Below are 23,245 nucleotides of genomic sequence, written 5' to 3'. Positions count from 1 at the left end.
AAGAAATTGGTTAAGTTTTAAAAAAACAGACATAAATAAGTAGAACTCTAGAGTGGGCTAGGAATGTGGTCTGTAGAGGAAGAATGAGTCCCTCAAAAAGTGTAGTCATTTCATTTGTTTATTTTAAGGGCTTGGAACGCTAAGCGACACAATGAATCTTATGTATAAGAAAGTAAAATATATGTTTAAAGGAATATACATACTGTTAAAACAGCTCTATTTATGCAAAAGATTCATGTAACTTTATAAAGGTTTTCAGGGATTTTAAAGGATTTTAAGTGCTGTGTTAGACTGTACTAGTAACAGATGTTCAACGGCATGTTTAAAGTTTTGTTTTACTGAAAAAGCAATGGATTGCTTGATATTTTCTTTTAAAAAAACCATACCAAAGTCACCACATTTTAAGTGTAGCTCAAATTCATTATTTCTAAAAGGCATAAATGATTGAAAATAACAGAAGGGCTCCTAAAAATAAATATTACTGTAGTGGAGCTAGAAGATTTTGTTTGCTAAATATTCCCTTCAGAGTCCCAGTCTCTTGTGTCACTTCTTATTCTTTTTCTATGAAGACAGATGGTGTCAGTAATTGCCTATATATTTAATTAAGTTAAAAAGCTACAAAATAAGGTTTTGGCAAAAAGTAAGATTTCACGATATGAGCAAAGAAAGCAAAAGGAAGCAAAAATTGATAACATCAAGACACTATTCCTCGCCAAATATACATTTTGATATCATATGTGTTGGAATGTAAGATTGGATTTTGTAAACCTAATGATTAAAAAGAGGGCATTTATTCTGAAAGATAAAACCCATAATAGAAATCTAGATGGCAGTTCTCTTACATTTCTGACCAGCTAGATGGGAACGTGTCTACCATCAACATCACCTCCAACCTTAGCCCAACATTCAGTGGTTATTCTAAATTCTTCTAACACTCATGTTTTTGCCTGGGATTTTTCATCCAGCAGGCTAATCATTGTGAAATTATTATGGAGGGAAAATCAGTAGCTACTTGTAGAAAGTGGTTTGGAAAGCTGACTTAACCATTCTTGTGGTGTCTGTTTTCAATGTTCCCATCCCGTGAATCCACCTTCTGGCTTAATGGCAATATGGCGCTCCCAGCTGTGGTGCTGTGTACAGGCTTGCTCATTTAAACTCTTAAAGCTTAAAAATGGCTACCACAACACTGATTTTATTCCATTTCCTTTAGTCATTAACATTTAATGATTACCTTATGTGCTGAGCACAAGGATGGAATATATTAAAAAAAATTGGAGATGTGTTTTCTGGCTTTAAACTGTTCAGCTCAATTCAACGAGCATATTGAGGATCTACAAGGGGAACATACATTTTCTTTGGTGATGGTGGCTGAGGAGCGGGGAGAGACTGACAAGGGAAGTCACCATCATCAATTCAGTGCAGCACCATGGGAAATACCCGCTGTGAGAGAAGGCGTGTGCGCTCAGCAGGCGGCTAAATCATGGTTTGAACCCTGGATTTGCCACTCAGTTGCTGAGTGACCTTGAACATGTCATTCTAGCCTCAGTTTCCTCATTTGTAAATTAGGGATGAAAGTATTCTTTTCTACACATAAAATATATAATGGCTGAAGTGGAAGTGAAAGTTGCTCAGTCATGTCCGACTCTTTGTGACCCCATGGACTATACAGTCCATGGAATTCTCCAGGCCAGAATACTGGAGTGGGTAGAGTTTCCCTTCTCCAGGGGATCTTCCCAACCCAGGGATCCAACCCAGATCTCCTACATATAGGCAGATTCTTTACCAGCTGAGCCAACAAGGAAGCCCAAGAATACTGGAGTGGGTAGCCTATCCCTTCTCCAATGGATCTTCCTGACCCAGGAATCAAACTGGGGTCTCCTGCATTGCAGGTGGATTCTTTACCAGCTGAGCTACCAGGGAAGCCCACATAATGTCTGGCACATGACAAAAATTCAATAGACAGTTATATTACCATTCGTAATTATTCTGTCAGTACTGTACCTCAGCTCTGAGAAGCTAGAGAGTGAAGTGGCAATGAAGGGGGATTATTAAGGTGGGTTTTCATGAAGAGTTGGATTTTGAAACATGTTTTAAAAGAAAGGAAGCTATATATTGAAAGAAAAGAAAGGAAAGGCCAATTGTAGGAATGAAGGTGGCATGTGGGGGGCAGGATGTTGCTGTTGTTGTCCAATCTCTAAGTCATGTCTGACTCTTTGTGAGCCCATGAACTGCAGCACGCCAGGCTCCTTTGTCCTCCACCATCTCCCAGAGCTTGCTCAAACTCTTGTCCATTGGGTTGGTGATACTATCCAACCAGCTCATCAACTGTAGCCCCCTTCTCCCTTCGTCTTCAATTTTTCCCAGCATCAGGGTCTTTTCCAATGAGTCGGATCATTGGAAGGCAGGATGAGAATGCATTTATTAAATATGGGAGCTACCAAGCAGGTCTAGTATATCTTGTCCTAGAGATACTCTGGACATGAGCAATGAGAAAAATACTTGGTACCACATTGTGGGAGAGGGATGGTTCAGGGCTGTGGTAAGAAATAGGTAAGGCTTAGAGCAAACTTCCCTTGTACTTTGTCATCCAAACAACATGGTTCAGGTATAATAAAATGAAAATGAATGCTCAAGACTCTTTCAAAGGGGGAATTTTATCACACAAAAAGTCTCGACCACACAGCCCCTTCTCCCTTCCCTGCAGCCCCTCCCCTTTCTCATTCTGTCTGAGATTCTGGGAATCCCTCCTTTCCCCGAGGGCGTCAGAGAGAATGTGGACAAGCTGTGGGTAGGGCGATTCCCTATCCCCTCCATGGTGGGTGGGTCAGCGTAGGTGAGTGTTGGGATGGTGATCACTGGTTTCTTTAGGGGATCTTCCCTGGTGGTTCAGTCGTTAAGACTCTGCACTTCCAATGTTGGGACTGCAGGTTTAATCCCTGGTCAGGGAACCAAGATTCCACATGTGGCTGGCTGGACACAGCCAAAAAAAAAAAAAAGCTGGTTTCTTTGGCTTCCTATGAGGGCCAGCTTCCAGAGGTCAGAGTGGTGAGTGGGAGGACTTTGCTTCTAATGTGTCTCTTTGCTTACTCAGCCCACCTCACTCCTTCCTGCCAAAGCATCCTCCCACAGGTCAGGGGAGTATTTCATGCCCTCATAAGGGGGTGAGGGGGGGGGAGTCTTCACCACGGGTAACAGCTGGAAATGCGATAGGCCACTCAGCTTTGTTACTATGATGCTGGTAGACAAACTGTACCTACATGTTTGTGGAGAATGTTTTGGTCTTTCTTAGCATCAGCAGGGAGGCTTTTCATTTCTCCCCACCTGCTGCCTTCTTCAGTCCTGAAGAACTGTAGCACCTCCTGAAAATTGTGGAATGCAGTGTGAGTGCCCACATTTGCCCTTCACTGGTAATGTTTTTGATATTTAAAGTTAGTTAAAGACCTCCAAGTTCAGGGAGAAGTGTCTGGGTTTCATTCAAAAGGAAGCAAGAATCTCCATGATGAGAGCAGTCATCTAAAGAAGTCCCGGGTGGGACAACCAGATATAAACAGAGGAACTGGGTCTATTCTTTGTTGACCAACAAAAGTTCTATTCAGGAGCTGACGTTTAGGCTTGGGCTCAGTCTTTCTAAAGGTTAAGGCTTACAATGTAAGGAGGTTGAAAAAGTGAAAGTGAAAGTGAAGTTGCTCAGTCCTGTCTTTGCAACCCCATGGACTGTAGCCTACCAGGCTCCTCCCTCCATGGGATTCTCCAGCCAAAAGTACTGGAGTGGGTTGCCATTTCCTTCTCCAGGAGGTTAACCCAACATTTAAGGACAATTACATATGGTAAGATTATATATAGCAAAGTTAGTCACTAGCTTACCTGCACTATCAGTGTTAAGAAACATAATTGTTAATTTTCACTGTAAAAATTATTGTCATCATTGCTTTTGTGCTTACTGCAGAAGTCATGGTCATCACCATCATCATTACTATTACTTGTACATTACAGGTCTCTTTCAATGGTACAAAGATGTAGACCTTTCAAAGGGACAGTTCTTTTACTTTAATGCTTCAGAGCCCTTGGGATCTATTTTCCCTTCACTAGGTATTAACTTGTGATTTACAATGTGCCTATTATAGCATTTAAAAAACACTGAATAACAGGCACTTCTGTTTATACTAAAGGCCTATTAAATTTTAATTTGGATATACACTGTTAACCTTCTTACATATAAATAAAATACCTTCCCTAAAGAGGAAAAGTAAATCTCATTGAAGTCCCTTGGTGAATACCTTGTATATCTTGAAGAGAGAGATAGGGAGATCTTGCAAATGAGAGTACAAGGGGGGACTCAGAGAGAAGTATTCATTCATTCATTTAATAAATATTTATTGTGGATCCATTATATGCTAGACATGGTGCTAGGTGCTGGGTATAGCAATGAAGAAGGAATTATGATATTTCTGTAGACCTTAGTTTTTCCACTCTCTGAAATAAATATATTCACTTTTGATGCTTATATATCACTTTGAGATGATAATGTTCACTGACTTTTAAAAATAATGGTAATTCAATTCAGATTCCATTCACAGTTTGAGAACCTGCTGAGGGCTCGGCTGACAGTTTTACATGTGATTATGCTGTTTGATTTAATAAGAACGGCACCTTGTATCTGCTCAGCCTCTCAGAACATCCTGTGGGAAGGAGGGCAGGCACTCACTATTTGTCAATGGAAACATGAGGCTCAGAGAGGTCCAGTGAGTTGTCTCAACTATCACAACTGCTAAGTGTAAAGACTGGGGCCAGAACCCACTATCTATCATAATGAAAATATTTTCAGCTGTCTCTTTTTTCTGTTCTAGGCTGATTCATTTGTATTTAGAAACTCAGAAACAGTTTTCAGAATACATGAGATACAATATGATGTATAATCTGACATACATCAGGCTCTCCATTTTTGTCTTTCCTCATAATTTGTAACAAAATTCTTTTCCTACTGTAGCTTACCTTATGTATCTAGGAAGAGCCATTGTTATGATGTAAATGTTTTCATCGAAGCTCTTTTTCAAAATTAGATGTCCTTTCTTTAAAAAGTTCATAACTATCAATGGTCATAACAGTGATAGCTATTTCAAAATTTTTGTGTTAGTTGCTCAGTCTTGTCTGACTCTTTGTGACACCATGGACTGTAACTTACCAGATTCCTCTGTCCATAGAATTCTCCAGTCAAGAATACTGGAGTGGGTTGCCATTTCCTTCTCCAGGGTTCAAAAGTTTATAATAACCTAAAAACAAAGACGTTTTTAACCTAGGGATTTCAACAGAAAGCATCTTTGTCAATCTATTTGTTAGCAAGTTCATATAAAAGGAACTTGAGAGTGATATTTAGAGGAGTTCCCTTGCGGTCCATGGAGAGTGATAACATAAATGCATATTGCGCTGGTGGTAAAGAATCTGCCTGCCATCGCAGGAGACACAGGAAATGTGGATTCGATCCTTGTGTTGGAAAGATCCCCACTCCAGTATTCTGGCCTGGAGAATTCCATGGACTGTTCCAAGGAGTTGCAAAGAGTTGGACATAACTCAGCCACTTTCACTTTTCTCTTTTCACCTGGAGTAGGAAATAGCAACCCGCTCCAGTATTCTTTTTTTTTTTCTTTTTAATTTATTTTTATTAGTTGGAGGCTAATTACTTTACAATATTGTAGTGGTTTTTGCCATACATTGACATGAGTCAGCCATGGATTTACATGTATTTCCCATCCCGATCCCCCCCTCCCACCTCCCTCCCCATCCCATCCCTCTGGGTCTTCCCAGTGCACCAGCCCTGAGCACTTGTCTCATGCATCCAACCTGGGCTGGTGGTCTGTTTCACCCTTGATAGTATACTTGTTTCAGTGCTGTTCTCTCAGAACATCCCACCCTCGCCTTCTTCCACAGAGTCCCAAAGTCTGTTCTGTACATCTGTGTCTCTTTTTCTGTTTTGCATATAGGGTTATTTTTACCATCTTTTAAAATTCCATATATATGCGTTAGTGTACTGTATTGGTGTTTATCTTTCTGGCTTACTTCACTCTGTATAATGGGCTCCAGTTTCATCATAGCACTGTTTATAATAACCAGGACATGGAAGCAACCTAGATGCCCATCAGCAGATGAATGGATAAGAAAGCTGTGGTACATATACACTATGGAATATTACTCAGCCATTAAAAAGAATTCCAGTATTCTTAGCTGGAAGATTCTGTGGATAAATAAGCCTGGTGGGCTGCAGGCCATGGAAATGCAAAGAGTCGGACATGACTGAGCAACCGAGCACACACACGCAAGTCAGTAGTGATGTTTGTAAGACTTAGATCATCTTTTTCTTCTATATGTGTTTTATGCCTTCCTACCACTACCTTTCAGAGCATCTTTCCCACTTGGAATATACTCTTTCTAACCCTCCTTCAAGTTCTAATTGTCTTTCAGCTCAAACCCCACCTACTCTGTAAAAACATTTTTTGATTGCTCCAAACAGAAGGCAATTAAACTGGCATTGCCTTTTTTATGTCTCTTTTATTGTTCTATGTAGTCGTCACCTAAGATTTTCCTTGTAATCCATTTTTCAAGCCTTTCTCCCCAGTTAGATTGCCCTTTCTCCCCAAGGGCAGGCGCTTTTACTTCTCTTGCATCTTTGCAGCCTCTCTTGCTCCTACCATACTAGATGCTCAATAAACATCTTGTTCTTTCCTTTAGAATTTCCCCAAAGTGGAATATAAGTAAGTTCAGCAGATCTGAGTGTTCAAGAAGTTCCCAAAGTCCATTAATCAACTGGCTATCATGTAACTATCGTTGTGTAAGACATCAAGAAGAGTGCATGTTCTAGAGGACTTACAAATCTCATGGAGGTAATGTTTATGGCTAAGAACCAGTAAGAGGATAAATCAATTGTGGGCTTGTGTATCAGATGGAATTGGCTGATGGATGTGAAGTGAACTTTCTCATGACAGGAAACATGTTTCATGTTCCTTCAACATCCAGCATAGGGACTGAGTAGACCCTGGGAAGGCATTTGTTCAATGAACATGTTGGTGTCTTTTCAATTTGAAGTCTTTGGTAGGAGCTTCATGTCCCTCCTGAAAACCAGTAGACATTGCCCATCAAGGACTCTGGGTCCAGGGCCCATTGGGATATGGAAATAGCTTTCGCTGCTCTCCGTTTAAGGGTTGGATCCCTCTTCTCATCTGCATGTGGGAAGTCCAGATCTCCAAAATGGCTACCTTATAACTCCATGTATTCTGCAGAGTCTCTGAAATCCTGGACTCTCCCCATTCCTAGGGTACTGGAATCTTGGACATAAGTCTACTAAGTGGACATAGGTAGTTTTGCACTATGCTCTCACCAGCTCCATTTCCCAGGGATTGGCTCTTTTCCTTTTATTCCCAATGACCCTGTGTTCTGTATGATGTTAACAATATTTAAACATTACATTTCCCAAATTCTTCTTCCATTCTGCTACCCTAGAGTGGGACATTCTCATCTCAAGTCTGGGTAGGATTTTCCACTCTCTTCTGGATTGATTCACAACTGTGGGCCTGTCCTTGGTGCACCATTGTGAGTTTATCCATTCTTCCTTGATGCCCAGTCCCCTCCGCTCTTATTAGGACAGCATGGTATGTTATGTTATGGAGGCCTGGCTGGGGCCAAAGAGCAAGAGTTTGAGATGGATTCAGTCATTTCAGTTTTCTGTCTCCCACCTTGATTGCAAGACATATGTGGATGTAAGATCATGTATGTGCTTTATAATTATCATTGTTTACAATTATCATTACATATTTTTTTTTCTGACTACAAATACATGCTTACTTTTGAGAATGCAAAGGCAGAAGCATAAGGAGCAAAACAGAAAAAGCCCTCTGTATCAGTTTCCTATTGCTGCTGTAACAAACTGCCGTACATTTAGTAACTTAAAGGGTCAAAAATGAGAAGTCCCACTGAGCTTAAGTCATGGTGTCAGGGGGGCTTCATTCCCTCTGGAGGATCTAAAGGAGTATTTGTTTTCTTGCCTTTTCTAGCTTCTAGAGGCCACCAGCATTCCTTGGCTCATGGTCACTTCCTCCATTTTCAAAGTCAGCAAAACCCTTGTGATTACACTGTCCCCTCCATAACCCAAGATAATCTTTCTATCTCAATATTATTAAATTAATTACTAATACATGTACATGTTACCATGTGTGGTAATCTTCACCAGTTTCAGGGATTAGGACATGAGCATCTTTGCCAGGTCATTACTTTGCCTATCATACCCTCAATTCTTTGATCGAGAAATAATGACTTGTAACATCTTGGCATATTTCTTTAGGTTCTTTTTGTTCTGCATATATTAATGTTTTTATTTTAATAAAATTGTTATCATATTACATATATTGTTTATTTTTCTATTTTTAAAAAATTTACTTATTTTTGGCTGTACCAGGTCTTCACTGCTGCGTGGGCTTTTCTCTAGTTGGAGCGAGTGGGGGCTACTCTTCAATGAGTTGCACAGGCTTCTTACCACAGTGGCTTCTTTTGTTGTGGGGCACAGGCTCAAGGGCACCACACCTCAGGAGTTGCGGCACGTGGGCTCACGATGCGGTTCCTGGCCTCTAGAGCACAGGCTCAGTAGTTGTGTCACATGGGCTTGGTTGCTCTAAGGCATGTGCGATCTTCCTGGACCAGGGATCAAACTCGAATCTCCTGCATTGGTGGGTGGATTCTTTACCACAGAGCCACTAGGGAAGCCCCTATTTTTCTATTTTTAAAAAAAAAATTTATTTTGTCTGTGCCAGGTCTTTAGTTGCTGCATGTGGGATCTTTCGTTGCAGCATATGGGATCTAGCTCCCTAACCAGTGATCAAACCTGGCAGTCCTGGTAGTTCATTGGAAGGACTGATGTTGAAGCTGAAACTCCAATACTTTGGCCACCTGATACAAAGAGCTGACTCATTTGAAAAGACCCTGATGCTGGGAAAGATTGAGGGCAGGAGGAGAAGGGGATGAGAGAGGATGAGACAGATGTATGGCGACACAATGGACATGAGTCTGGGTGAACTCCAGGAGTTGGTGATGGACAGGGAGGTCTGGCATGCTGCAGTTCATGGGGTCACAAAGAGTCATACATGACTGAGTGACTGAACTGAACTGAACTGAACCCTGCATTGGAAGTGCAGAGTCTTAGCCACTGGACCACCTGGGAAGCCCCACAGATATTCTTATATAATCTGTATTTTACCATTCCACTGTTTATGAATAGTTTCCTGTAAATATTTTTCAAAACTTTGAATTTTATTGTCTTCCTAGCACTTGATTCTTTTCATCTATCATAATTTCCTTAACAAATTCTGTATTATTAGAATTTAATCTATTTGAAGTTTTTTTACTTCCCTTAACAATGTGATTAATATATATGAATATAAGTTTTTTTCTTATTTCCTTATGATGTTTCTAAAAAGTGGATCCTTACTATTATTACTAGAATTTTAATAAAAAGGCACTATGAAAATATTATTGAAATAAATAATTTTTGAACTCAGAAGTCAAGCTAACCATCTCATTTTATAGCTGATAAAACTGAAGATGATAGAAAATGATAAGCTCAAGGTAACACAGTAATTTAGAAAAGGAGTTAGATTTGACTATTTGAAATTTTAGTTTGATGAAGAGCATTACAAATAAACTTAAAGCACAAATGACAAGGTTCATTATCCAATTACAGATGTGGCAGGTGAAGAAGGTAACAGAATTAGTTGGGAGACTGGTTAGATTGAAGCAATAAATAAATTGACTGAGGAAATAAGTAAATACATTGAAGATAAAAGACTCAGGTTTCTTACTGTTGGAGGAGATATTTGTTTGTAAGTGTGGAAAAAACAGAGGTCTAGAATAATCTTGAAGTGTCAGATTAGAATTAGAGATATTGGCAGGAATGCATGGTTTTAAAATACATATCCTGAGAGATACAGAAATGGTCATAGATGCATGCATATATATATATATATATATGTGTGTGTGTGTGTGTGTGTGTATTTGCTGTGTATGTGTGTGTATTGTACATGTATAATACATATATGTCTTAGCTCTGTCCACTGAGAAAGGCCAGAAGCAATGACACTCCGGTAGCAATGATAGCACTAACATCACAGACCTTAATTTAATATCATCCTCCTCTAAAGTGACTCAAAGCTGTTGGGTTGATTCTAAGTCTAGGTCAGAAAAAATGTAAAATGAATCTGGACCATCTCATTGTGCAAGAAAGTAAGACAACACTCAAAGAATGATGAGGACACATCAAATGAACCACTCTAAAGACTCTCCTACTAGACAAATCTGGGACAACTTGAGCATCAAAATGATGAAAGTGTCAAAATACAACTGACTGAAGAGACTAGAAACTTACAAGTTCAAACTGGTATAAAAATTAATACATACATGCTTACATATGTAAATAAAAGATGGAAAAGGAAAAATTCTTCTTTGCAGTAAATTTCCAGCTAATCTATATAGAAAGAATGACTGAAACAGAAAATTACCAGTGTCATCATGGTGGCTGAACCAGGAGAAAGTTGGCAGTGGATACTAAGTTTTGTCTGGAAATTTGATGAGGAATAAGATATTATTCCTTGAAACACCTTTTCACAAAATATTACTAATCAATTACAAAGAAAAAATGGTGATTTTATGGTGGAGAAACATGACTGGAAAAAAGCCACAAGTGACACCTGGAGAAGGTATTTGTAACATGTATAAAAGTCAAAGAATAACAGTTTCTTATGTGCTGTGTGCTCTGCTTAGTCACTCAGTCCTGTCCTACTCTTTGCAACCCCATGGACTGTAGCCTGCCAGGCTCCTCCGTCCATGGTGATTCTCCAGGCAAGAATATTGAAGTGGGTTGCTGTGTCCTTCTCCAGGGGATCTTCTCAACCCAGGGATTGAACCCAAGTCCTGCATTGTAGGCGGATTCTTTACCATCTTAGCCACCAGGAAAGCAATTTCTCATATACAAAGAATTTCTACAAATCAGCATTTGTATTATAGTTCAATGTAAAAGGGGCAAAAGATATGATAAGGCAATTAAGACAAGATATATAAATACCCAAGAGACATAGTAAAGATGTTCGTCCTCACTAATAATGAAAGAAATACTGAAGAAAACAAGATGTCATTTTTTCCCCTGTTAGACTGGCAAAAAAAATGACAGATTGCTAATATGCCAATCTCTTCACTAGTACCACAATGCAGCTGAGTTAGAAGAGAAAATAAAATGCTTTCCAAACTGATGTCACTTGCAAAATGGCAAGAGGAGATACCAGTGATTTCTCAAATAATCTATTACATATAGAGGGTTAGCATACATCCCTTGCTAGTGTAGAAACTCCTTTCTATGTGCTCACTGAGAGCTTCTTCCAGTGTTCTACTGAAAATTGTTACACAAATGGCTGCACACTAAAGTATTAACAGGCAAGGTAAAGTATTAGTATGATAAGATCAGACAATCTTGGATAAATATTTATTTATCCCACCCATCAATTAATTTTTGAGCTCTTCTCTAAAAGCCTCAACAACATCATCCAACATCTGCTAGAACACCTCTATTGTTCATTCATTCAATAAATAATTTACTGAACACCTACTTTGTGCCAGGTCAGAGGTAGGCTGAGAACTAAGCAGCACGCAAAAAGAGATAAAATATATCTCCTCAGGGAGCTTCTGCTGTACAGGGGGAGACAGCTTTAATCAGATAATCATGCAAGTAACTGTAAGTTGTAACAAAAGCACATGGTATAAAGGAGATATACACGATGATATGAGAATCTAAAACAGGGGAGTTTGACTTTGTCAGGAAGTTTGGGGGAGGCTTCCCTAAGAAAGCGTGGCTTGAGTTGCACTATGATGGATGAGAAGGTTACCTAGAAGAGGCAAGAGCATTTCAGGCGAGGGGCAGCATGTGTAAAGAGAAGCTCTGTGGCAGGAGGTAGCATGATGAGTAAGGGGTTGGAAAAGAGAAATAGAGGGGAAGCTGGTGTGAGCAAAGGATGTTAAGGCACGTGGGGCCAGCCCTGTGAAGGGTGGGACCTTTGTCCCCGAAGCTGGGAAGGGCTGTAAGCCCCGAAACAGGACTAGCTCTGTGTTCGAAGACGATACCTCTCACTGCCAAGGGTGCAATTCTCTCTACATCAAACTTGAATGAATAAAAACCATAGTCAACTGTCCGCACAGTTCCATCCTCCCTACTGCTCCAGGGATCATAGATTTGATCTTTGTTTCTCATGACAGACATTTGGAGGGGAAATCCTCTTTTCCAGAGGGTATTGTTCCTGTTCTCCCTCCATCCCATGCTGATTCCCAAATGCCCTTCCATTTGTCCTTTTCTCTCTCCATGTGTGGGCCTGAAAAAGGAATGCAAAACCAGTGGAGGGTTCAGGAAGGCAAATGGAAAATGATTATTAAACAAGCTGAAAACTACTGCTCAAAACATAAACACAAAATGCTTTGGAACTATCATCTGACTGAAATGGAGAACTGTAAAACTGAGAGTAATAAAACAACTGAAGTTTATTTACAACGTTGGCTGGGCAGAGGGTATCAGGAGAGGGAAAGCAGGAGGTCATTCCATCCTTTAGACTGAGTTGTCACTGACACTAATGCAAGAGGAACTGAACATTTTGCAGAATGAGTCTTGTGAAGTAGTAGTGAATTTAAACATTATAATTTCTGGGGCAGGGGGAGAAGGGGGCAAAACAAAACAGGTTAAAAGTTATCTAGAATTACTGTACATCAGAGGCACACCTGGACACATGCAGAATCTCATGGATGAAGTATTGAATAAGTAAAAGCATGTTATAGTAGAATACATAGGATGTTATGATCTAAAAAAAATTTAAAACAAGCAAAATTAAGCTATATATTAAATATATAAATCCATTACACCTGCAAACTGCCTTCACTGATCAAGGTCATTTTAGTTGTTGCTATTTAAAGAAAAGTGTGTGTCCTCCAAGCGTACTTAGCCTAAACAATATGTTTGCCTGAGCTGTTTCTCAGAAACTTGGGGTCAGCTGTGTCTAATTCAAGCTGAGCTGGTTAACACTGGGTAGGACCACTGACCCCCCAGCTGGGCAGCCTGAGTGTCAGCTTGGTGGTCTTTTGACATCAGAGGCCAAAAATTCACCCTTGGATAATGACAGATGCTCCATTTTAACATGCCCCCTCTACGTCTGCCTGCCAATGCAGGAGACGCAAGAGACACAGGGACTTCGATCCCTGACTCAGGAAGATCCCCTGGAGTAGGAGATGGCAACTCACTCTACTATTCTTGCTGAAAAATTCCAAGGGTGGAGGAGGCAGGAGGGCTATAGTCCATGGGGCCACAGAGAGTCAGGCAGGACTGAGCACGTTCCCATGAGGAAGCCTGTTGCTCAGTAGTTACTCCTGTGCAGAATGACTCCCTCACCTTTTTCTCTTTCCAATCACCTGTTCCCATCCTTCCCAAGCCTAAGACCACCCTGTTCCTTTATCCCATAAATCCCTTTGAGGCAGGTTTGAGACTTGTTCTCTGTTCTCCTTGCTTGGCTGCCTTGTGAATAGACCCCCCTTTTTTTTTGCTGACATCAGTATTTCAGCATTTTGGCTTGATGCATGTCAGGCAGATGAACCTGGATGAATAACATTCATGTGCACTAGAAAGCATAAAGATATAGAAAGGAATATAAGTCCCAATTACAAGATGATGGATACCTCTTGGAGGAGGAAGGGCCATGTGAGGGGGACTGGCAAGGAGTACACAGGACTGGAGGTGGTCGTGGTTCATTATATTAGTGTTTAGGCCTTCTTACATTTATGCATATTTTCCAATACATTTTTAAGAAGAAAAAATTGACCACATAAGTTGCTGGTGAACTACTGATAAGAAAAAGGAACAGAAATAAGAACTCTTTCCTCTTTTCTAGTGATTGACTCTCTATTTAAGAACAGATTCTAGAAAGTTTCCCTCCCTGGATGGCATGGAATAGTCTCATGATAAGATACAGACAGAGCATTAGTGGGCAGCACTCAGACCCCATCAGCATAAGTTGCAGCGATTTAAACTCCAGCTGTACTGAATGAAGAGACCCTGGGGTATTGGCAGAACCAGCCTGAAACTGGACCTATGCTGCTTCTAACAAGAAACTGAGCTGTTTTTCAGAGACAAGAGAACAAAACCATAAGTCATACAGCCAAAATAAGCACAGAGGAGAAAATTTTGACCTCAGACAACACCCAAAAGCAAAGTTTCTCCTTCCACAGAATCAAAGGACTGGGACAAGACCGGAGCCTGATTGCCGGAGTCCTTTCTGAAGCAATGGGTCTGCCGTGCTCAAGTCCCCTTCACCACACCTCATTATGAATGGCTGAGTCCCAAAGCCTTTCAGTGAAAACCTGCCCTGTACCAACGCTCTTACCCTAAAAGCCTGACCAAACCCCAGATCAGGGAAGATGCAGATGTGAACCATACCTCCTGTCTCCTTGCCAGCTGACCTCGAAATAAAATCTTTTCTCAAAAGCTGTGCCATAGCATTGGCTGCTGTGCCCATTGGGCAACGAACCCTTTGCTTGTTCGCTTTGGACACTGGTCCCATCTTTACAGCCTTAAAGTATGATCTCACCCGAACTAGCATGGACCATATACAATCAGCTCATCAGAAGAGCAGCGAATCTTGGAGGCTCCCTCACAGTCCCTGTGGGATGAGCATGGATGGTACTGGAGTCTTTACATATTTCAGTATTTCACATGGCATCACGTCGACTCACCTGCTGCTCCATGGTGCTTGGATCAATAAAAGTTACCAGGTCTATGGAAAAGTGACCAATCACGTTTTTCATCTTACAAGCCTTTCCAATTTGAAGGCACAAAGAACTGAGGACTTGGGGGTCCACTGAGGTCTGAGGCATGGTGGTCCCAGAGGAGATGAATGGGCCTTCAGCATGAAACTGGTCTCCTGTTGACAGCAGCCTGATTTCTCCATTGGGTTCTATCAGCATGTCCACCGTCACGTTGGTAACACTCTCTGAAGGTGGGTACGCTTCAATCACGCCTCCTGGGGGGAAACGCATGGAGTGGGTACAAGGACACACCCACGTGGACTGTGCCCATTAATAGACCAAGAGGAAAAAACCCAGGCTTTGGCAGAGGGACTCAGGCTCAGAGCCTGCATCTGCTATGTCTTGTGAGACTTTGGGCAAGTAGCTTCAATTCTATAAATTTCTTTTCCGTCCTTTCTAAAATCGGCATAATAAGACCTATCTCAGCAGACTGTTGTGAATTTTCGTGATCTATAGTATTTAGTCCAATGCTTGGTGTGTAGCTGGACTCAATGAGTGGTGGTTTTGATCCTAACTAGGAAGACACTGTAAAGATCATCAAGCCTATGCCCATTCATTATAAATGATGAACCTGAGGTCTATAGCAAACCCCTCAGGGGGAATTAACTGCCCACAGGCCACAGTTTGCACCTTGAGGACCACTGTGCTTCCTGTTCGGCTTCACTGCTTTTTCAAGTTCTGACAGGTTAGGGCTTTTATCAGACATAAAAGGACACTGACCATTATGTCAGCCAAAGGACTCCTATATATAGCTGGTTTGTTTTAAAATATGGAGCCAGAAAATGCTGCCATTCTTGAGAAACAGGTAAGCTTGCTCCATGCTGATAATGGGAGCTTTATAATTTATCTTATTTCACCTTCTACTCTGAATAACCAAAGTCGCAGAGGCAAATTTCATGTTCATTGCAACAAATTTGTTGTTTAGATGCTAAACTAAATCGACTCTGCAGTCACATGGACTGGAGCCCGCCAGGCTCCTCTGTCCATGGGATTCTCCAGGCAAGAATACTGGAGTGGGGCTGCTATTTCTTACTCCAAGGGATCTTCCCAACCCAGTGGTCAAACCTGCATCCCCTGTATTGGCAGGCAGATTCTTTACCACTGCACCACCTGGGAAGCCTGCCCACAAAATTTACATGGCCCTATCTTCTGTCTTTAGGCCTAACCTGTAAATCTTACTGTATATTTCCCTTTTATAGAAAAAAACTGAATATTATTTGTGAAGAATTAGATAACATAATTTAAAAGTATTCCTAGACAAGGCAGCCTCTGGAGCCCAACAGTATTAAGATAAACTTGACGTGTATTTTGGGAATTTGCTGGGAGGTGACCTATGCTCACAGGCTTTGAACAGCATATATGGTTAAATCCTGAGATTTAAAAATGTCGCAAATGCAGCTATCTGTTACTTTATACAAAAGGCTCTTTCCTTAAATGTCTATAAATGTGGTTGAAGCTGGTCCTAAAGAAAACTGAGTTTCAGAAGGAAAGCTAATTCATCTTCTTGGTTGGTTTGAGATATGCTTTTCTTTAAATGAAATTTTCTAGTGTGTGCTGTACCTAAATACTTGCTGAAGATTTAGCAAGGTAAAAGTAACAAAACAATAATAACACAATGCACAAAAACAAGCAAAAACCTATTGAGTCTCTGATTCAGAAAACTTTGTGGCTTTCATTATCACCTACATTTTGAAAGATTATGCTCCAATGAAAACAGGTTGTCCTTTATAGGTACAAGGTTATTTTACTTCAAAGTAGCTTATCTGTATTGTCATCTCAGTATTAGGACCACAGTCTTTTCAGTGTTTATTTTTTTCCTTTCGAAGTAATTAATCCCCCCCTTTTTAAAAACGTATTGCCTTTGATATAATGCTTTGACAATGTAGAAATCAAATCTATAGCACATTTTGCGACTATAAGCACACTTCAGAGAGTAGAAATGAAATGAAACAGGCAACAGGGAAGATGGCAGGAGATGGCGCCCTTAGGGTCAGGAAACCTGGGTGGGCAGCCTCGCTCAGCCAGTAATCATTTTATGCAGGGCCTGCTGGAGGCTCTGGGCTCAGAGCTGGGAATAGGTTTGAACACATGTGACTCCCCAGAACCAGATTTCTGAGACGTGCTAAAATTGTGGGCTCTAACCGCGTCCCCACTCACCATGCACTTGTTTTGTGGTTTTGTCCTAGTCACTTCCTAGTGTCAAGCCTGTTTCTTTGACTATCAAAGTGTCTCAATAAAGCTTGTTCTTCCTCCTATAAATAAGTATTGTGCTTACAACACGGCTGAACTAGAGGAAGAAAGGATAGAAATGACAGAGGCTGAGGCAAAGCCTAAGCTTGTGGTTGTACAGCCCATATGAGACAGCGGCTGGGAAAACCCTTTCTAATCTACAAAGCTCACATGAAAATAAATAGGCTAGAGGAAGGTTTGCAGGCTGACCTTAGAAGATCTGGAAACTTTCTAACATCCTATCATGTAATGGATCCTATCATGGATCTGAGATCTTCAGAGTCTTCCCCTCATAACTTGAAAAACATCCTTTATTCTTAACCATTTTTTGTTGTGAAAGTGTTCGTCGCTCAGAGAGTGTTAGGTCTCACTCTTTGAGACCCCTATGGACTGTAGCCTGTCAAGTTCCTCTGTCCATGGGATTCTCCAGGCAAGAATACTGGAGTGGGTTGCCATTCCCTTCTCCTGGGGATCTTCTCAACCCAGGGATTGAACTGCGGTCTCCGTCGTTGCAGGCAGAGTTTTCACTGTCTGAGCCACCAGGCAAGCCAGCTGGTGTACCTACCTACTTTATTTTCTCCCACTTATGCACAGGGCTGACTCTTCTATTTATTTATTTTTTGGGGTTGACTCTTTTAGTTTTACTTTTCTGGTAGTGGGTTTATGTGGAAATTTGTAGAATCACCCAAATTTATATTTGAGAGGACACTAGAGATTGTACAGTATAACTGCCCTCTGCTTCTCCCTGCGCCAGTGAAGAATCCTTTCTCAGCATTCTTGTTAGATTGTGGGCCGTCCGATCTAAATAATTCATGAACAGTGTGTTTACTATGCCCTTCCACCCCACTCTGCCTTGCAGTGTATTCCAACACCCAATAGGTCTTTCTTTTTCTATACGATCTCATATTCCAAGCTAAGAGGTATTTCTTGGTGAATGTACCTGTTGTCTCTGGCCAAGACTCCTGGAGGAGCACAGGGGTAGCCTTTTATTGCTCTGTTAAGTATTCACAGAGTGATTCGAGGAGAGTTACTCAATCTTTTGTACCTCAGTTTCCTTCTCTCTGGCGGGAGGGTGATGATGGTCCCCACCTCATAGGGCTGTTATGAGGATTAAAGAAATCAATATTGGTGTGCTTAGAATAGAGTCTAAGGACTTCCCTGGTGATCTAGTGGTGAAGACTCCATGCTTCCATTGCAAGGGGCATGGGTTCGATCCCTAGTCAGGGAACTAAGAACTCACTCGCCTCACACGCCACAAGGCGAGTCTAGCTCATGGTAAGCACAGACTGTGCTTATTATGTTGTTTTCACTGTGCTGTTCTCGCCATTGGGTGGTTGCCGCTGCTGCTGTTATCATCTGATATTATTATGATGTGCGTGCATGCATGCTATGTTGCTTCAGTTTGTGTCCTGCTCCGTGCACTATGGACTGTCGCCCGCCAGGCTCCCCTGTCCATGGGATTCTCCAGGCAAGAATACTGGAGTGGGTAGCTGTGCCCTCTTCTAGGGGATCTTCCCAACCCAGGGATCGAAACCCATGTCTCTCAGATCTCCTGCACTGGCAGGCAGGTTCTTACCACTAATGTCACCTGGGAAGCCCTATTATTATGATATTTTTATATATTTATGTTACATATTATCATTTGACAGTAGTGAACAGAGTGGAAAGATAGCTTCTGTGGTCTGTATCCTAGCCTTCTCTTATCATGCATGTGGGTAAGCATATAAGAATACCCACCTTATACTGTTACCTCCTAAAGAGTGAGGGCCAGTGTGTTGCAGCGCTCCCACAGGACCTCCGCAACTGTTCCATTCATTCCCTCATCCACTGACCTCCTAACATCGTTGGAAAACTGAGAAGTCAGGGAGCTCCGCTCCAGGACTATCAGTCAGTTCAGTCACTCACTTGTATCTGACTCTTTGTGACCCCATGGACTACAGCACGCCAGGCGTCCCTGTCCATCACCAACTCCTGGAGACTACGTAAACTCATGTCCATCGCATCAGTGATGCCATCCAACCGTCTCATCCTCTGTCGACCCCTTCTCTTCGCGCCTTCAATCTTTCCCAGCATCAGGGTCTTTTCCAGTGAGTCGGTTTTTCACATCAGGTGGCCAAAGTATTGGAGTTTCAGCTTCAGCATCAGTCCTTCTAAGGAATATTCAGGACTGATTTCCTTTAGGATGGACCGGTTGGATCTCCTTGCAGTCCAAGAGACTTTCAAGAGTCTTCTCCAACACCACAGTTCAAAAGCATCAATTCTTTGGTGCTCAGCTTTCTTTATAGTCCAACTCTCACATCCATACATGACTACTGGAAAAACCATAGCTTTGTCTAGATGGACCTTTGTTGGTAAAGTAATGTCTCTGCTTTTTAAATATGCTGTCTAGGTTGGTCATAGCTTTTCTTCCAAGGAGTGTCTTTTAATTTCATGGCAGCAGTCACCATCTGCAGTGATTTTAGAGCCCCAAAGTCACTCTCGGCTCCAAGACTATAGCGAGTTCTTATTTACAAGGTCTAACTTCAGAACTGGAAGTGAGACCATTTCTTCTCTCCTAGAAAATGGAAGGAGAAACTAACATTTCTTGAAGACTTATTTTGAGTCAGGCTCCCTGGTAGAAACCTTCATATATGTATTTCATTGAATCCTGCCAACAACCCTGTAAGTAGGTGAGAAAACTGGGCCTCCAAGGGTTTAAGAACCTTGCTCAAGGTCAAGGATGAGATCCAAACTGAGGTCGTCTGATTCCAAAGCCTACTTCTCAGAAGTCTGTGATGCAAAAATACAGTCAGAATCTCGAGCTATGCACTGCATGCCTGGCATACTCAGTTCCTGTTTACTTAAGAGGCTAAGTGCAAGATAAATAGGCAAAGTTTCAAAGAAAAAATCTGCTTGGGAGAGCACTTTTCTAAACCAATGCAAGAGTTTCTAGGTATTCACACTGGCCCCAGGTTGACCCAAAACTAGAATTCAAGGTTGTGCAGACCAAACCTCAATAGAAGCTTTACAGTCTTATTTACCTTGACTGAGAAATGTTTGCAGGAATTTCCTCCATGTTGGGAACCGTTTCTCATTGACTGGCTGTGCGTGCTGTGCTAAAATGCCCGCCAGCTCCTCAGAGATCTTCACCAAAGCTGGCTCCTGCAGAAACAAATTAAATAGAACCACAAGCAATTTTACTACAGAAATGAAAACTGCTTGTGGAGTGATTAAAAACCAGGCCTCCAACAGGCAAAAAAAATGTGGTTACTGTTTACCCAGAGTCAGAAAGCCATTTTGAAAATTTTCTCTTATTTTTCCCAGCCATTTCAGTTTTCATACCTCAAAGTGATTTGGCTCCAAAATATTGCCACTAATCATGCCTGTTGTCTCCAAAAGGCAGCCTTCTGCCTGGGTGTCAGGTAAACCCAGTTTCAGACCCACAGCAGCCTGACCAATGGCATGTCCTCAGACACCACGCCTCCTCACTCTGGGCCTCAGTTTCTCATTGTGTAAAAGGGAGGGTTCACTACCTTCTCCCTCAGGTTCTTCAGACTGGAATTTTTTTTATTAAAATTTTTTTTTATTGAAGTATAGTTGGTTTACAATGTGTTAATTTCTTCTGTGCAGCAAATTGACTTGGTTTTATATCTTTTTATATTTGTTTCCATTATGATTTATCACAGGATGTTGAATATAGTTCCCTGTGCTATATAGTAGGACCCGACCTCCCTCCCCACCTCGCTCAGTCATGTCCAACTCTTTGTGACCTCATGGACTGTAGTCTGCCAAGCTCCTCTGTCCGTGGGGATTCTCCAGGCAAGAATGCTGGAGTGGGTTGCCATGCCCTCCTCCAGGGGATCTTCCCAAGCCAGAGATCTAACCCAGCTCTCCCACATTGCAGGTGGATTCTTTACCATCTGAGTCACCAGGAAAGCCCATAGACTCTAAAAGAGTAACCCATATATATGCTGCCTTCTAGAGACTCACTTCAGAACTAAAGACACACACAGTCTGGAAGAGAATGGAAAACAGTATTTTACACAAAAGGAAATGTTTTTTTATCTTATAACGCTAACAGAGCTGAGAGAGATCATGGAGTTGGCAGGGTCTTTCTTGGTCACCTTTATCTCTTTAAGCCGTGCCCTTTCCCCCTAGTTGGGGGACCTCCATGTAACTGTGGGATCAAAGCCTGAAACCACGGCTGACGCCGTAGAGGTGGGATTTCATGAGGTCAGGTCGGAAGGGTGAGGTGGGATTTCAGGAGGTCAGGTTCAGGTTGGGAGGGTGAGGTGGGGAGGGTGTGGTTCTCAATCACCTGATGTTCCGCGTTAGGTCACAGCCTCATCTGACTAGAGGTGAGGTGAGGTTGGCCCCCACCCCAAGGTGAAAACAGTAGGAAACCCTCTAATGAATAAAAAACCGGGGTTTCTGACATAAAGAGACTTGGTTTGTGAGGACAGTTTTTTTGCAAAGTCTTAGACTAACTAAAATTTTTTAGATAAAAGCCACCTCTTCAGATTTCATTTCTGCCAAAAGAGCAGCTTTAGGCACCAAACATCTGATAGGCAGGATTCATATTCAAAACGGGAGACACTGACAAGAAAAACGCAGGCTTGTTCTGGGTTGCTGGGGAAATTTCTAATCTGTGAGGGAACATCAGTTACTTGGAAGAATCAGAAAAGAATCAGCTTTGGTGAGTGGGGTGGGACGGAATCTTAGAAATAATCTGTATAGCCATTTATTTTCAATTTCTGCGCCATTAAAAAGTGATTGTCCTTCCCCCTCCCCTCAGCTCCTTGGAACATCTGGCTCATTCTGGGTTGAGTGCCCTCTGAAAATCTACAATGGAAGACAAATATCTGAGCGTACACTCTGGGCGGGTCCCAGTAACCTGAATAATGTCTGAAATATCTAGAAAATCCTGGTGGGAGACTCTCCTCAGTCAGTTTAGTAAGTGCTTGACATACAAAACCAAAGCGCCACGAGGAAGGGAGAGTGCCGCTGCTCACCCTCACTCAGGACGGCTCTCTGCACAGTCGGGACGTTAAGAGGGGCTGGGGAAGCCGGCTCACACCTCGAGGCCCTGCCTCAGGAGGCAGAGGCAGGGAAACTGCCGTCAAAGCCGAGCACTTCGTATCCTGCACAACTGATGTTTTCTCTGCCCTCTACTGTACATTAATAACCTCATCTTCCCCAGGCCCTGCATTTAAATCATAAGCAAGCATGCAAAATGTGCAGTTCCAACAACCTGGACCGCCTCTTGTTTCCTTCTCTGAGCATTGTCCTCCAAACCCATCTTTCTTCTTACTTTATAATTGTCTCTCTTAAAACGACTCTATGCGATCGAAAAAGACCAACCGTCTGTGATGCATGCAGTGCCCCAAAGGTGGGACAATGAAACACGGCTGTGGGTTCCCACTCTGCTTATGAAACTGAGTGTCAAGGAAGGAACCCATGCGGGGCAGGCCCTCTACCAGGACAGTGGAGACCTACTTTTTGTCCTTCCCTGATTAAAGGTGTTGAATCATCTACCCAGAGATCTGCTCTCTGCTATCACATCAAGTCAACCCAAGAGAAATAATTCACTTCTTCATTCATTCATGCAAGAAATGGCAGGTACTTAGAGTTGCTGAAATCACTGAGACTGTCAGTGGGATGGTGGTTGTCAGGGGGACAGGGAGTGGGGAGTTAGTGTTTAATGGGTATGGAGGTTTGGTTTTTTAAGACAAAAAGAGCTCTGGAGCTGGGTGGTGGTGATGGTTACACAACACTGTGAATGTATTTAATACCACTGAACTGTAGGCTTAAAAATGCTTAAGATGGTAAATTTTATGCTATGGTTATTTTATCACAATAAAAAAAATTGAGGAAAAAAACTAGAGGATGTCAGATCTAACTTAACTAAGGGAAAAAGTGTTTGCGTGCTGTGGTGGGGGGAGCCTGGAGATGGAGGGGAGACAAGGAAGAGATGAAAGCTTTCCTACCTGTCTCAAAAGTGAAAGTGAAAGTCGCTCAGCCATGTCCGACTCTTTGTGACCCCATGGGGCTATACACTGTATGGAATTCTCCAGGACAGGATACTGAAGTGGGTAACCTTTACCTTCTCCCGGGGATCTTCCTAACCCAGGGATCCAACCCAGGTGTCCTGCATTGCAGGCGGATTCTTTAC

General features: G+C 41.9%; 1 protein-coding gene across 8 annotated transcripts in view; it reads right to left on the bottom strand.

Annotated features, from left to right (window-relative positions):
* The window catches only part of IQCH (IQ motif containing H), a 225,769-nt gene that overhangs the window by 42,789 nt on the left and 159,735 nt on the right, over positions 1 to 23,245 (bottom strand). For all 8 annotated transcript variants that reach the window (XM_070468684.1, XM_070468685.1, XM_070468686.1 and 5 more), the window contains 2 exons: positions 20,115 to 20,235; positions 14,794 to 15,080 (listed from right to left, as the gene is read on the bottom strand). In XM_070468684.1, the coding sequence (XP_070324785.1) occupies positions 14,794 to 15,080; positions 20,115 to 20,235 (408 nt within the window). The remainder of the gene's footprint in view (positions 1 to 14,793; positions 15,081 to 20,114; positions 20,236 to 23,245) is intronic.

The sequence above is a fragment of the Odocoileus virginianus genome, chromosome 6 (genome assembly GCF_023699985.2).
Source record: "Odocoileus virginianus isolate 20LAN1187 ecotype Illinois chromosome 6, Ovbor_1.2, whole genome shotgun sequence".
In the NCBI taxonomy this organism is placed as follows: domain Eukaryota; kingdom Metazoa; phylum Chordata; class Mammalia; order Artiodactyla; family Cervidae; genus Odocoileus; species Odocoileus virginianus.
Note: the sequence above shows the minus strand (reverse complement) of the source record. Positions and strands in the feature narration are given on the sequence as shown.